The following is a 14,589-nucleotide window of genomic DNA, read 5'->3' as shown; positions in this document are numbered from 1 at the left end:
GAAACTGCGTGTGATTCAGGGTTTGGCCATTCTCAGACCCTCTAGGAACCCAGAACATGGCACGGAACATGTCATTGGCATCATTTCCTGCATTTGATCCCAAGAAATTCATCAGTTAAACACAGACCAACAGAATTCAGCAAAGCGTCTCTGTGGTCCTGATCCCAGCACCAGGTGGACAACCTTCAGGAAGAGGGGACAAGATGGGCATTCCCAGGCCACCTGGTCCACTGTCCCCCTGGGTGGCAAGGGTACATGGAGCTTGGGAAAGATAATCTGCCTTTTCTTTCTAAAGCCAATGAATGTTAAGGAACCATCCATAAACTAGCTGAATTAAACCCAGGAGCTAGCTAACTGCTCATAGACTCCAAGAGCGAAAGTAGGTGGGGCTAATGAGAACCTTGAACCAGAAATTAAAAGGGCACAATCAAAGTCTCCCCTCCCCCTCCCTCCATCCATGGTCCTCATTCTCCTGACTCTGAAGAGCTATCTCTTCCCCTCTGCACATAACATGTGCTTGACCCTCCAGCTCTGTATGGCTTCCCATCTCACAATAGTCCTCAAATTCAATCCCAAGTCCCCAGGAGAAAGGAACTATCAGCCATTCAAGGTCAGCTGCGCATCCCCAGACCCACCCACAGTGGCCAGGGTAAGGGGCAGGTGGGCCTGTACCCATTCTGCAAACTCAAGGTAAGCAGACTGAAATACCAACTGCAGAGGCCTGAACAAAACCACCAGCCAAAAGGTACCCAGGCTCGACAGGAGCTAAGCAGCCAGGAGACCTAGTCTCCAAATCCACACCCACATAAGGAAAATAGAATGTCCCTAGAACATGGACTCCCAGGAAGGAAAGTAGCTTATTGGGTAGAGCAGCGTGGCAGGTGGTTTTCATTTTAATGAGGATGAAGCTGAACATAAGAATGAGGAAAGATGGGTCATGCATTTTGTCAGAGGAGGAAAATGCACCTTCTTGTGTGTTCTGTGGCAGCTGCACACCATGTCCACAACCAGCAATGTGCCCGGTGCTCATGCCCCAGCAAGTGTCCATGTCGCCCAGCCCCGGTATCCGGTGACTTCAGAAAGCCACAAGCAACCTTCGGGGACAACCCCTTACCCACCCTCCTCGACAGTGGTCCAGTGTGATACAGGAAGAACAAACTTAGCGCAGCCATTCCTAGTGTACCAGAACCCAGCGGGGGTGACCGGTGCACAGAGCCAGCTCACCGTGCTCCAGCCTCCAGCAGGAGGGCCCGGAGTGACCCAGTACCCCCTGGGAACAGCCCATGTCCAGACCCTGCCTGGAGACCCTGAGAATCCTGCGATCACCATCCCCGGGCTGACACCCACCTCAGGCCAGTCCCCATCGAACATGGCATGGAACATGTCATTTGCATCATTTCCTGCATTTGATCCCAAGAAATTCATCAATGATGAGGTCAGAACATTAGGGGTAAGTGCGATGTCTTTTCTTCTGCTTGGGTCACTTCATAAGGCCCCTTCTGGTGCAGTTAGATGAGGAAGGCGAAGATCTGGAGAGCAAAGAACAAAGCAGGTGACAGTTTCTGGAGGCTGGACCCAGGAGGTCCCACAGACAGCAGTCCCCCTCCCCGTCTCCCTCCCCCTCTCCACCAGTTCCCTGGTCTTTGGGGAGGCTGTAAAGTTGGTTAACCATCCCCTTCCTAGTTGTCAGAGCCAAAGGTCGGCATCAGTTTCACTCAAAAGACCATCGACCAGGAAGTCATGTGATCCAGGTTTCGGGGCTGGCTGGAGGCTGGGTGGACTCGGGCACATCCTTCCCTCTCGGGGCCTCAATTTGCTCATCTCTAAAGGGAGCAGATCTAGTGAGATCCTCTCTTAAATCCCTTCAGGCCCTGAGGCTCTGTGACTTCCTCCTCAACCAAGGGGATCCTGACCCTGACCTGCCTCCTCCAGCCTCATTTGGCCCCTGGAAAAGCTCCGGTCATCCTCCTCTTGGGGCAGAAGCCAGATCAGTCCTGTGGCAGACTGGAGGCCCAGCCAGTTCCTAGCAAGGGGACTGGCTTGTAACAGATCCTCAATCTGTACACACTCACCCATTCCATGTGACAGGGACTCAGAGCTGACCAGGACACCACCCTCAAAGACCAAGGAGGGTCTTCACTCCGAGGCAGCTACTGCAATTATATCAGCTTCTGGCCTGGCCAGAGGACGCATGCCCAGCTCATCCTGAGCGCCCAGAGAGTTCTGTGTGAGGCTGGAAGGCCAGGAAGCCAGAGAGCAAGCACAGGTCGGGAAGAGGCTGACTCACGAAGCCCCGCTGTGGGTGGGTATGGTTAGCACAGGCCCCCCAGGTGCCCATGTGCTGGAAACTGTGTTCCCACCAGCATGGCCATGTTGAGAGCTGATGAGGAACTGTAAGAAGTGTGGCAGAGGGGAAGTGCTTGGCACTGGGTTCAGAAGAGAATAGCATAGTCCCCGTGGAGCTTCTGACTAGATGTCAAGAGCAGGTTCTGATCAAAATCGCAAGAGTGGCCCTTCCCCATCCTCTCTGGTTTCTCTCTTTCTGGCATGAGCTCTCACCATGATGCCATCTGCCTCAAGGTGACACAGCCAGGGGGGTCTCACCAGATCCTGCATCATGCAGTTTAAGCTTTTAGCCTCCATACTGTGAGCTAAATAAGCCTCTTTTCTCTGCATATTACCCAGACTCAGGTATTCCGTTGGAGCAACAGAAGACAGACTAGCACACACCCCAATCTATCCCTCCTCATAGATCCTTCAGGAATAGAAATGTGGGTTTTACCAATGACAAAACTTATCAAAATCAATCTTAGACTAAGTTCCATAAAACAGTATCAGGAAAACAAATGCTGGTTGTGAGCATCTAGTGAGATTAGACATGTGTGTGGACCCTTCCAAAGGTAGAGCTAGCCTACGATATTGCACAGTGATTGGGATTTTGTAACATGATTACTATCATTATTAGTTAATACTGGATAAATAAATCCTTGTTAATTTTGGCTTCCAGTGATTTTAAGATATTTTGGAAGAATTTGAAAATTTCTCAAAACAGAATTGAGTCAGCAAATGCCTGGGGATCCTGGTCAGCCACAGTGAAAGCTAAAAATGTGGGCTGTCTTTCATGGATTGAATTTCATTTTAGTGGGAAAATTATGCCAGCCTTCTGAAGTACAGACCTAATGAGAACACAGACAAAAATCAAGCACATTGTCTTGTGAAGGGACGATCGTGTGAAATGCACATCTGTCACCAACTCATAGACACATGGGCCAGGAGAGTGGGACGCATCTGCTCAACCCTGGTCATTTGACCCCTGAGGAAACTGAGGCCCAGAGACGCCCAGAGCCACCTCCCACCTCTCAGGAATAGCCATGCCGTGGGAGCCCAAATAGGAGGGGATTCATTCTGATGGGTCATCAGAAAAGCGTTTAGGTGACCCGTAAGAGAAGGTTAGAGGAGAAGGAAAGATAAGAGGGATAGAGGGTCTCCCAGGGCATCCATTGCCAAGGGAAACTGGCTAGTCATGGGAATGGCTGAAAAGAGAACTCGGGTGTGGGAAAGTGTCCGTGTAGTTCCCTGCAGGAACTGGCCAGTGAGCTTCATGTGCGCTGCAGTCTCGCACGAGCCCTGCAGGCCAGCTTCTGAGAGCCCATCTTAGAAGGAAAGAAACCTGGGCACAGAGAAGGTAGGGTGGTCTGGGGGAGCCCCAACACCTACCATCCCTTGAGTCATTCTGGAGCATCAGCGTGGCTGGAAGAGCAGCGTGGCAGCCCGTGGCCCCCAGCTCTGCCTCTCACCATCCTCTGGTCTCCTCCTAGGCCATCCAGATCATCATTGGCCTGATGCACGTTTTCTCTGGGATCAACCCTCTGCTGTATTCCAAGCCTTCTGTGACTGGACGATCAGGGTATCTGTTCTGGGGAGGATTATCCGTGAGTACAAAGCCTCCTTCCTGGGTCACCCAAGGGGGACAAGGAGAACATAAAGAAAGAGCAGGAATTTCCACTCACAGTCATAGGATGCTCAGAGCCAAGAGCCAGCCTTCTGCAGGTGCAGCAAAAGGTCAGCATCCAATTCACACCTGCCCAGCAGCAGCCCCTGCCTCCAGGGCACATTTGGAACACAAACCTTTATTGCTTTAGGCCTTCTCCACTGCACTTCCTCAGGGCTCTTTCTAGGAAACATCTCATAGGTAAATCAGAGCATATCCACTCATGTGCTCGCGAGACGCCTGCCAGCCAGTCACGACAGCTAACTATAAAATTGTCAGGAATTAGGTAAGCTATTTGACCACAAATGATCCGCTGTTCTGCACCAAAGAAATCAGCAAATACTGCAAACCAGAGTCTTTTCCAAAACCACTGGCACCTCAGCAGGCAGATGGGAAGCCTTTCTGCTGACAGGCCACTAAGAATATGGAACTGAAGAAGTTAACTAATAGAGAAATGGACACCCATGTTGAGTGATTCCACTTGTGTGAGGCACCTAGATGAGTCAAATGCATAGAGAGAGAGGTAGCCCGGTGGTTTCCAGAGGCTATCCAATGGGGAGGTGGTATTGAATGGGGACAGTTCAGTGTGGGACAAGGAAAGGGATGTGGGTGTGGATGGTGGTGTTGCTGGTGCACAGTGCTAGTGAGCTGCACACTCAAAGGTGGCTGGAATGAGTTTTAGGATTGTGTGTCTAAAGGGAATAAAGAGTAAAAATTTTTAAAAATGAAGAGATATGTATCCATGACCTAACTCAAAACCAGAGGCATCACCAAGTTTTAAAACCCCAAGAGTATCCGCTCCCTGCTTCTAGAAGTGGCCCCTATTCTCCATTTTGTGTTTCTCATTCCCGTTCTTTGTGGTCCAGCCACATGCACCCACACGGCGTGCCTTTGCACGGGTATAAAGCCATGTGAATGAAGCCTGCTGCATCTTCACACAGCTCACTCTGTCTCACTGCATATTCTGTTTTGGAGATTCGTCTGTGCCACAAACAGCCATAGTTCATGTTGCACTGATGGATCCTGATCTGCTACATGAATACGCTACAATTTACTTGTCCATTTTCTTGTCAACAAATATCTAGGTTGTTTTCAGTTCTCAGCAGTGCAAACCGTGCTACTGTAATTGGTTGTGTGAGGCACGTGGGCAGGACTTCCTGTGTTAGCACACTATAAATGGTCCCAGGTGTGCCTTGAGATACTGCCCCAAAGCCCAATGAGATTTGTGGAAACCAGGGCAATTAAAACCAGGGCAAACGTTAAAACTTCTGCCAGTCTGGTGGGATATTTGAATTTCCATCTAATTATCAACGCTTTGAGCATCTTTTCATTATTGAACATTCAGTTTTCCCTTCTCTACCGACATGCCAATTTTCTTTTTCTTTTTTCTTATTTTCTTTTGGGTTGTTTGTCTTTTTCTCCTTGATTCATTGGGATTCTTTGTAAATTCATGCTTCTTCTTTATTGATGATAATAATCTTCCAGTTTTTTGACTGATCCTTTGATTTTTGGCTAATCCTTTCTTTATGGTATCTCCTGATGGACACAATATCTTAATCTGAATGTGTCCTAATTTGTCAAAATTTTTGTGTTCTGTGCTTTTAGTGTCTTGCCGAGGTAATCTTTTCCTGTCCTAGGTCATAAAGAGGTTCTTCTATGTTTTCCTCTGAATTTGTTTTAAGTTTACTTTTACACTTAAATCCTCAATTTATTAGGGATTGATTCTGGTTATGTTATGTTAATGTCCAATTTTGATTTTTTTTTTGTCTCTGTGAATTAGTAATTGTCCTAGGCTCTCCTTTGTCTGCTGACCTAAAAAGCCAAATATCATATGTCACATATGAATATGTGCGGGTCTGCTTCTGAGACCTCTCTCCTATTCCACATTGCTTGATCTGTCTTTGTAATTCTATATTACATTGTATTGATTACTATATCTTTATGCTAAATCTTTATATCTAAAATTTCCTGGAATTTGTTTTCCTTTTTAGCCAGGGGAGCCAAAACTAATGTTAGCTTTTGATCATCCATCTATACTTCATGTTCCAAGAAACATTCTACTAAAAATTTTCTTCCGATTCTTCCAAGTGGCTTTTTTTTTAAGCTGCAATATACTTTGATAGATATTTTTATTGATTGTGTAATTTTAACAGCACAAATTTAAGAGATACAGTATGATAATTTGGTACATATAGACTTTGTGACAAATCAGGTCAATTGAATTTATTCTGAAGCCACAGATCAGCATAGAATGAATTCACGTTTTGCTGGTATTTATTCTTTTGATCTATGAATAGGCATCAGAATTTAATATCTTTCAACATTGGTTAATTTTTACATTAAAATTTTTCATATCTTTATTACATCATTCTGTAATTTTTTCTTCATTTCAAACCACTCTTGGTAGTATATTTACATGCAATTGACTTTTACATATTGATCTCACATCTAGTGAAATTACTAAACTTTCTTATTAATTCTAGTGATTTGCTTCTAGAATCTTTTGGGATTTCTGTGTAGACTATGATATGTACTAATAATCACCCTGTTAGTTGTTCATGCGCAATCTGTTCATGGTTTTCGTTTTCTTGTCTTACCATACAGGCTAGTACCCATTTCGGCTGTTTTAGATGCAACTGTCTGGGACTAGCTTATCATTTTTAGGATTTCAAATCATCCAGTTCAAAGCTCCTTTCCAATGTATAAGCATCAGACAAAACACGTTTTTAGAGCAGTGGCCAGTTATGACCGTTTCTCATACAGCATCTCAATCATCTCGACAATAGAATAGAGGACTGGTCTGTTGTTCTGTAGTAAAGGGCTGGCCGAGCATGTAGAAGGTCCTGGGTTTGATCCCTAGCACTATTTTTTAAAGGCAACATAAATAGAAAGTCTTTTTTACACATAAGGGAATGGAAGAGGCTTCAACAGAAATTCACAGAGATCTCTTATCTGTGCCACTATTCTATTCCAGGATGTCCTTCCTGAACTGCAGGGGACTTTAGTGTCATGGTTTTCAGTACTGTCACAGATCATCAGATATGTCAAATAGTTTCTTTAATCCACTGGGTTATTTTAAGACTTGGCATTTTTAAATTTGTTTGACAAACCTATTTGATTGCCACTGATTGAATGCTACTACTGACACTGGATTGACTAAAACTTCAAATATAGTGGCCTAGAAAGACTTATATGCAAAACACAAATTCATAAAGAAACACTCAGATCAGGTAGATAGCATATATATTTCCTTATGGACAAATAGAATGGTCAACAGTGCCCCCAGGACATAACGCTGGGTCAGCCAGATTCTGCACTCACCTATTTCCTTTAGCGATGGCACTACCAGAGAGAAGTTTGCCAAAGAATAGTGACACTTATCTGGGAACAGAGGAGCATTGCAGTGGGGACACTCAGACCAAAGCAAACTGTAGGCAGAGTCAAGGAGGCTGAGGCAAAGGCTAGTTTTATGAGCAAAATGAGAGAAATCCACATAGGTGGCTTGGACACAAAGTTCACTGGTTTCGAGAGCCAAGGCAGGAATTGGCTTAGCTCAGTGGTGGAGGTACCTTGCTGGCCAAGTGCCTGTCCAGAACATCTGGTCTGTATTATTGTAGCCTAAAAGAATATTAAAGATAGACTTTGTTCCAGAAATATGTGCATATGTATCAACATGCAGAACCAGTTGTGAGCTCAGGACAGGAAGCAATTTCCAGGGGGATTTTAGGATTTAAGTCCTGTAACAGCACTGATGTCAAGAGCAGGCATGAATCTTCCTCTCAAACTTCCTGGATCTAACTTTCTGTGGACTGACAAGACCAAAGGTGTCAGCAACGACTGCACACTGATAACCTTGACCCAAGCTGCAAGCACAAGTCTATACAGCAGTGACAGGAATAAGTGTCTCTTGGAGAAACCACTGGAACACAATGAAGTCCCCCTGTGAGGAAAGTCCCAGAAGGCTGAGGGCTGCAATCAGCACATGGCGGGATGATCAAGGCTGCCCCATGCTGCTGTCCTCTGCCAGAAGCCCTGCTGCAGGCTCCCAGCCAGGCCCAAATTTATGCTCCAGCCCTGCTGCCTTCTAGCCTCCCACAGTGGCACAGGAAGTGAGTTCTTGGAGGAGAAGCTTTAAGAGAGCCCAGGATGCCCTGGAAATCTCCCTGTCCTCCCCACTGAGAATACCATTCTAATTCTCCCGCTTGAATGGCACGACCTACTTGGGGGTAGAGAGGACAGGGATCGTTATCCATGTCCATTGTCTAGATGAGGAGACTGCAGTGTGGAGAGGTTAGATGTTACCATCACACCCTCATGGACAGAAAGTTCTGGAAGAAGGAACTGAGCCTCTCCTAATTAGACTGAGCTTGGAGTCTAGCCTCGAGTGTTCCATGCCCATCACATGACTTGCATCATGGAGTGCTAGTTGGGACTCTCAAGCTGGGTCCTGGAGCACAGTGAGGTGACCAGTCACAGAAGTAGAGCAGGATCCCAGGTCTCCTGTCTCCCAGCACCAAGGCTCTGCCCACCACACCAACCTACCCTTGGCTGTTACCCTTGGTTGTTAGGCAGAGTGAGCAATAAGTGAGTTTGGGCAACAACATGCCCAGGCAACGTCCTCAAGGAGAACCTGTTAGAAGGTGACGATAATGAGACAGAGCACCCTGGAACAAGATTAGACTGCCAGAGGAAAGGGAGTCTTTAGACTCGGCTCACAGGGGTCAGAGCATTGCAGCACTCAGTACACTGGGCACGTTCACTGGGATGGGGAAAATGTTGGAAAGAAGTAAACAGTTTGCATTTTTTCTGGAACAAAATGCGTAGAACTTGCAGACTTAGGGAAGATCCACCTCTGAATGGATGGTTGTCATTTTTAATGTTCTGCAAAACCTATCATTCTTTTTTGTCTGCATAGTACATTGCCTCTGGATCCCTGTCTGTATTGGCTGAGAAGGACACCAGCCCATGTGTGGTGAGTTTGATGCCTTCTTTGGTGACCCCTGAGTGTTAATGTTTTCCTCTCCCAATCATGGAAAAGAGGTCCCACGGTGGCAGAGTGGCCCAGCGCTGGGTTCAGAACCTTCACTCACCTCAATCCATTCAGTATACACAACTCTAGGAAGTTCTGTCGTCCCTGTATTGTAGCTGAGGAAACTGAGGCCCAGAGAGGTCACATGTCTTATGTGAAGTCACACACTGAACACAGGGCAGAGCTGGGACTTGGACGTACAAGCTGATTCCAAACCTGTGCTTCTAGTTATCACAAGAATTTAGTTGCTAAAAACCACTTGGCTATTTGGGAAACTCGTGAGTTTGCAGAGCGGTGCCCCAGGGGGGCTCTGCGTCAAGCAGGAAGCCAGGCCTGGGCCACAGGGGATGGTGCGCGGCAGCCGCCTCCCTGGCACTTCCTGTCTTCCTCTTTGGCTGGACCTGGAAATTCTGCTTTGAACAACGTGGAGTCCCAGCCACAGGGCACAGGGCATAGCATTCCCTGGGGCCTTTGGGGTGTCATTCAACATCCAGAAAAACATCCGCTCATGTGTTGAGTTTGTTGTGGCCTCTAAGAAGCTTGGGAATGAGTGCAGAGCTCCACGGTGGCCCCCTTCACCCCTGCCCCAAGCCCTCCTTCCCCTTAACACCTTCTCCCCTCTGCAGGCATCGGATCTGTCTCCCGCCATGTGAAGAAGGCCATAGGCTGAGGGGCTGGGTGATCTAACTGAAGTGTCCCCAGACACCAATCTCCTTCCCCAGGACAAATGTCCACTGCCCCCATCTGCCTTCCTTACTTCATCCCTCCCAAAGGCCAGAACCCCAGATACCCCAACATCGGCTCAGCTCACACGGCTTCTTCATGTCCCAACAAGACTGGTTGAACCCTGTCCCCCAATCTCTGGGGAGTCTAGAGCCCTCTAATGGTGTCTGCCAATTCCTGGGCACCCCCTAACCCCCTTGCTCTGCTGCGTGACATCTGAGTGACATCTCTGCTTCAGGCTCTATGTCCCACAGCTGTCCCGGGCTCAGCCCAAATGTGGCCCACAGCCCCTGTCTCCTTCCCCATACCCCTCAGGGAGGCCGCCTGAGTAGGAGTCGTCGTGAACAACTGCAGGATGTCAGCATCTCATCACGGAGAAGCAGATCCCTTAACATTGACCGTTAGACTTTCTGGCCCTGAAAACCTTCCCCTGTCACCCTCCAGCCCAGGCTGCAGCCCTCCACCCCAGGAGCCATGTCTCTCCCACACCCTCCTCCCAAGGCAAGGCTGGGGTCCCTGCTTAGCTCCCTGAGAGCACCTGGGCCCTGTCCTTGTGTCTTTCCAACCCAGCCTTCGAACCTCATTTCCTGTCCCTCTACTTAGTGAGGTGTTGGCCAAGCAAAGGGGGCCCCTGTCCTAAGGGGACCTGCACGGTGATTCCAGAACAACTCCCACCTCACTCTGCTTGGAATCCGCTGGCTTCTCACCTCTTTCCTGCACAGACTTTTCTCTTTTCTCCTGCCTCCCTATGTTGCCAGATGCTGGGCTTTGGGCCCTGCTCACGTTGTCTCCCTCTGTGTCCTCCAGGTGAATGGCAGCATCGCCATGAACGTGGTCAGTGCAGTCTTCTCCCTGACGGGCATCTCCATTTTCATTGCAGATATGTCCATTCAAAGGGAGGTGAGCAATCCACCTGCCTAGGCCCATGCTGCCAAAGGACAGGAGGGATCACAAGGTTGTTTCCAGAGCAGGAGGCTAATTCCAACAGAATTCCAACCTAGTAAGATGAGCACTGTGTCCACCAAGTATGGACCCTCACCAAACTCTGTGGCTGTGGAGGCCACCATCATAAACCTCACTTCGCAGAGAGGACAGAGAGGAGAAGACAATTGAGCCTTTCTTTTACCCACCCTACATCCTGTTTAGAGGTAGCAAGTGCTCAGGTTTGCAGCAGGGTTGCCACCACTCAAATCCACAATCGAATGCACAAGATGACCTGCCCCAGGAACCTACGGAGGGACAGCCTGTCACTGAGAGAAGAGGTGCTGAAGCTAGGTTCCTGTCTTATTTGGGGGGCTGCAGAAGCAGATGCAGGAGCAAGATTCAGGTACAGGGCATTTCTGTCAGAGGTGAGCCCAGGAAGCCCCAGCAGGGGAGGGAGGGCATGATAAGAGCAAGGGGGGAAGCCAGGATGAAGGGCGTGGTCAGGCAGGTGACCACAGGAGCTCCCTCCTGGTGGGAGTCCAGCAGAGTGAGGAGTGGGCGTCTCAGTTCTGGCCTGCGCGGGGCGAGGGAGCAGGCAGGGAGCCCCCAACTCCACTCAGTCCTTGGTTTAAAACCGCTGCTGAGGCCACCAATTCCCAGGTGCTTCCTGTCTGCCCTGCACATGGGCAAAGCAGTCTCCTGGCCAAGGGAGGCCCTCGGGCATGTGATGAGGCTGGAAGACAGGTGGTGGGAGTGGAAATAGGGCCACTGGGATCCAGGAAGGACCTCAGTGGCATTGACACAGTACTCAGCAGGCCTGAAGGGCAAGGGCAAGAATAACTGTTCCACAGTGAGCCGTGACCCTGTCCTCCCTTGGGACTAACCAAGCAGGCAGGGAGGGCTGGCAGGGCACGGGGTCTCTATCCAGACCTGTGTGCTGGTGAGGTGCTCCCTACAGACAGGGCTCCTGCCGGCTCTAGGGTGAAGTGACTCTGCTGATGTAACATGGCATCTAGAGGATGCAGCAAGCCACAAACCAGGCCAGGTGTTGGCCTCTGGAGTCCCCAGGGTGGGACTGGATGTCCTCCTCAAGAGTGGATTGTGGTCCTGGGGAATCAAGAGGCCAATATCTACTGGTCCTAAAAGCAGTCATTGGGCATCGTGACCTCTGTCATGAATGACCACTGGTGTAGTGGTACCCAGAGACTTCGGATTCCCTTAGGCAAGGGGCCAGTCCTCTCTGCTGCAGAGAGGAGGAGTGTAGAGGGGACCACAGGATGATCTCCATGACCCCTCCACCCCACTGGGGATGGACATGATCCTAATTACACCGAGTTCTATGGGGTCTCTTGAACTGCCCTGGCCTCCCTCTTAGCAGAAGCTCCTCAAGTTCTGAGTCCCCATGGCCACCTTCCAAGGACAGCATCCATATAGCATCATAGGGATCAGGCCACAGAAGCCAGGAGCCAAGCAGAGCTGATGATCACCCTCATTGGTGTCTGTCCCAACAGCCCCTGTCACCAATCACCTGGTCTGTGTGCTTGTTGAGGCACGTCTCAGCTTGGGTTCTTCTCATGCGACTTTGAGACATATCGTTCATTTGGAAGAGAAGCAAACAGGAACCCAAGGGGCAAGGCAGCTGGGGTCTTCATACACCGAACACTGATGGTCATTAATAGAGGGCTGCCCTCCAGGGGCCTCTTTCCTGAGCTGCAGACCTGCTGTGCCAATAGCAGAGTGGGCTCTGGAGGCCAGAGGAAGCCGCAAGGCAGAGAAAGGCAGGTGTTGTAAGAGAGGCGTTCAGGGGTGTCCGTGGGGGGGACGAGCGAACAAGAACACATCCATGTGCAGTAGAGTGGTGCACCCCGGCCCCACAGGGACGGAGCCTGGGACCCTCCAGACCCTGCCCTCTGTGAGTCTCCATCTGATGGTCCATTTGTATATGTAAATATCCTTTATAATGTCAAAGGGATGAAAATACAACAATTACTTTAGAGATCGAAAGAAAGAAAAGTAAAAATGCAGGTGCTGACAGTTGGGCATCAGGTAAGGTCCACTAAGTGGACAGGAAGGGTACATGAAGGGGTGCCCAGAGGATGTGCTCAAGAGACCACTGCAGAGGGTCTCAGGCCTTCCAGATGAGGCATGTGGCACTTGCCTAAGGTGAGCCCTGAGTGTCACCTAGATAGTCAACCCTAAGGACTAAAGTGCTTCCGTTCCTGTCTGCCTCTAGGTTAACATGAAGGTCTACGTGGGTAGTCTCCTGCCCTTTGTCCTCTTGGAGTTCTTCCTCACATGTGTGGTCTCGCATTTTGGATGCCAGGCTGTCTGCTGGAGACGCTTTGAGGTCAGTGTCCCAGGAATCAGAGCATGCTCCTGGGGGGGGGGGGGGGCGGCGGGGAGAGTAGCAAGACATGACCAAAGACAGACAAATGAGCCTGAGAAAGAACGTATCGGTTAAGCTTTGCTGCATAACAAATGACCCCAAAATTTAGTGATTTAAAAAAGCAACCATTTATCAAGCTCTTGATTCTGAATATAATCAATCTGGGCAATCATCAGTGAGTCCGTCTGCTGGTCTTAGATGGACGCGCTCTTGCATCTGTAGCCAGCTACCAGGTGGGAAGACCTGTGTACGGAGCCCTTGATGGAACAGTTCCTCTCTGATCCACGGGCTATCTCATCCTCTGGTATGCCAGCCTGAGCTCCTTCACAGAGTGACCGTTCCACAGAGTCGTAAAACATGGCGGCTCCCTCAGCAAGCTCTCTTGTCCTCACTTGTGTCACACTTGCTAATCTTCCCGGGCCAAAGCCATTTACATGGCTTTGTAATCAGTTTTGCAGTTGATAAGTCTTCCTCTCTCCACAAATTACTAGCACTTATACAACATGCAAAATATGCTCATCCCTGTCCCAAGAAAGCCCTGTGACTAAGCCCAGCATCAGTGAGAGAAGGTCCACCAAGGCATGGAAACAGGAAGGGGAAGAATTAGTGATCATTTTACGGTTTACTGCAGAAGAAGATGATGGTCTTGTGTCCTTTGCCTTTCAGAACATGACAATAGGTTCAAGCATATTCAGCTTCAACACAGCCAACATGACCGCCAGCCACGTCTACACTACTGACATCCCTGTCAGTGCTGCCACCAGCCCTGCCAACCCTACCACCAGTCCTGCCAAACCTAGCTACCCTGACAACGTTCCTCCTGAACCGACGTACCAAGATGTACCTGATTATGGCCGGAGATAGACGTCGAAGGTGCCTATTCCAAGTCTCAGGAGGAGGCATTGCAGAAGAAAGACTCCTTACTTCCTGAACCTCCCATGACCTTGACCCTAGCATCATTGCTAGGCCAATATCAACCACCATCTTCTCCCCTCTTCATTCCTAAACCTAATTTTTATTTGTTATTAATATTTTTACTTCATACATATTTCCCCCTTGGCTCTAGATCTCTTTCAGCCACAGTGAACTGCGAGGGGCTTTTTAAGTCCGTTGCCCAGTGTGTGCACCCTATTGAGAGGCTGGCTCTAGACTGGTCTGCAGTCTGGTGGAGGTCCAACTCCCAACCTTCCTCCCCCGACTCTGACCGTGACAGTCTCACCCCCAAGGGGGAGGGAACGTGATACAGGGCGTGTGCACTGCCAGCCATCTGTGTGTGCCCCAGCACCCCTGGGTGTGTGAGCGGGAGACAAGGGGCGCCCAGGCTGCCCGCTGGGGCTGCAGAACGCATGGCACCCCTCCCCCACAGACAGAGCTGCTTGGGATGGGCCATGGTGGAGGTGCCCGCGGAATCCAAGACCGCTCATGAAGGGTCCTTCCCTCGGTTGCACAAAGGTGCTCTGTGGGCCAGCGGTCCCCACAGGTGGTTCCAGCCCATTGATTGAGAACTGGCTGCATGACTGCTCCCTCCTCTCTCTG

General features: G+C 49.4%; 1 protein-coding gene across 1 annotated transcript; it reads left to right on the top strand.

Moving 5' to 3' along the window:
- Positions 1–659: 659 nt before the first annotated feature.
- Ms4a18 (membrane spanning 4-domains A18) lies at positions 660–14,051 on the top strand. The gene is made up of 6 exons (XM_046444519.2): positions 660–1,450; positions 3,819–3,932; positions 8,907–8,963; positions 10,551–10,643; positions 12,901–13,014; positions 13,720–14,051. Exons 1-6 carry the CDS (start codon positions 938–940, stop codon positions 13,915–13,917), a joined length of 1,089 nt encoding a protein of 362 aa, XP_046300475.2. The 5' UTR covers positions 660–937; the 3' UTR covers positions 13,918–14,051.
- Positions 14,052–14,589: the final 538 nt, after the last annotated feature.

This window comes from Marmota monax, unplaced genomic scaffold (genome assembly GCF_021218885.2).
Source record: "Marmota monax isolate L192 unplaced genomic scaffold, Marmota_monax_Labrador192_F-V1.1 WCK01_AAM20220418_F8-fsc00038, whole genome shotgun sequence".
In the NCBI taxonomy this organism is placed as follows: Eukaryota; Metazoa; Chordata; class Mammalia; order Rodentia; family Sciuridae; genus Marmota; species Marmota monax.
The sequence above is the reverse complement of the archived record's forward strand: the minus strand, read 5'-3'. Positions and strand labels throughout refer to the sequence as shown.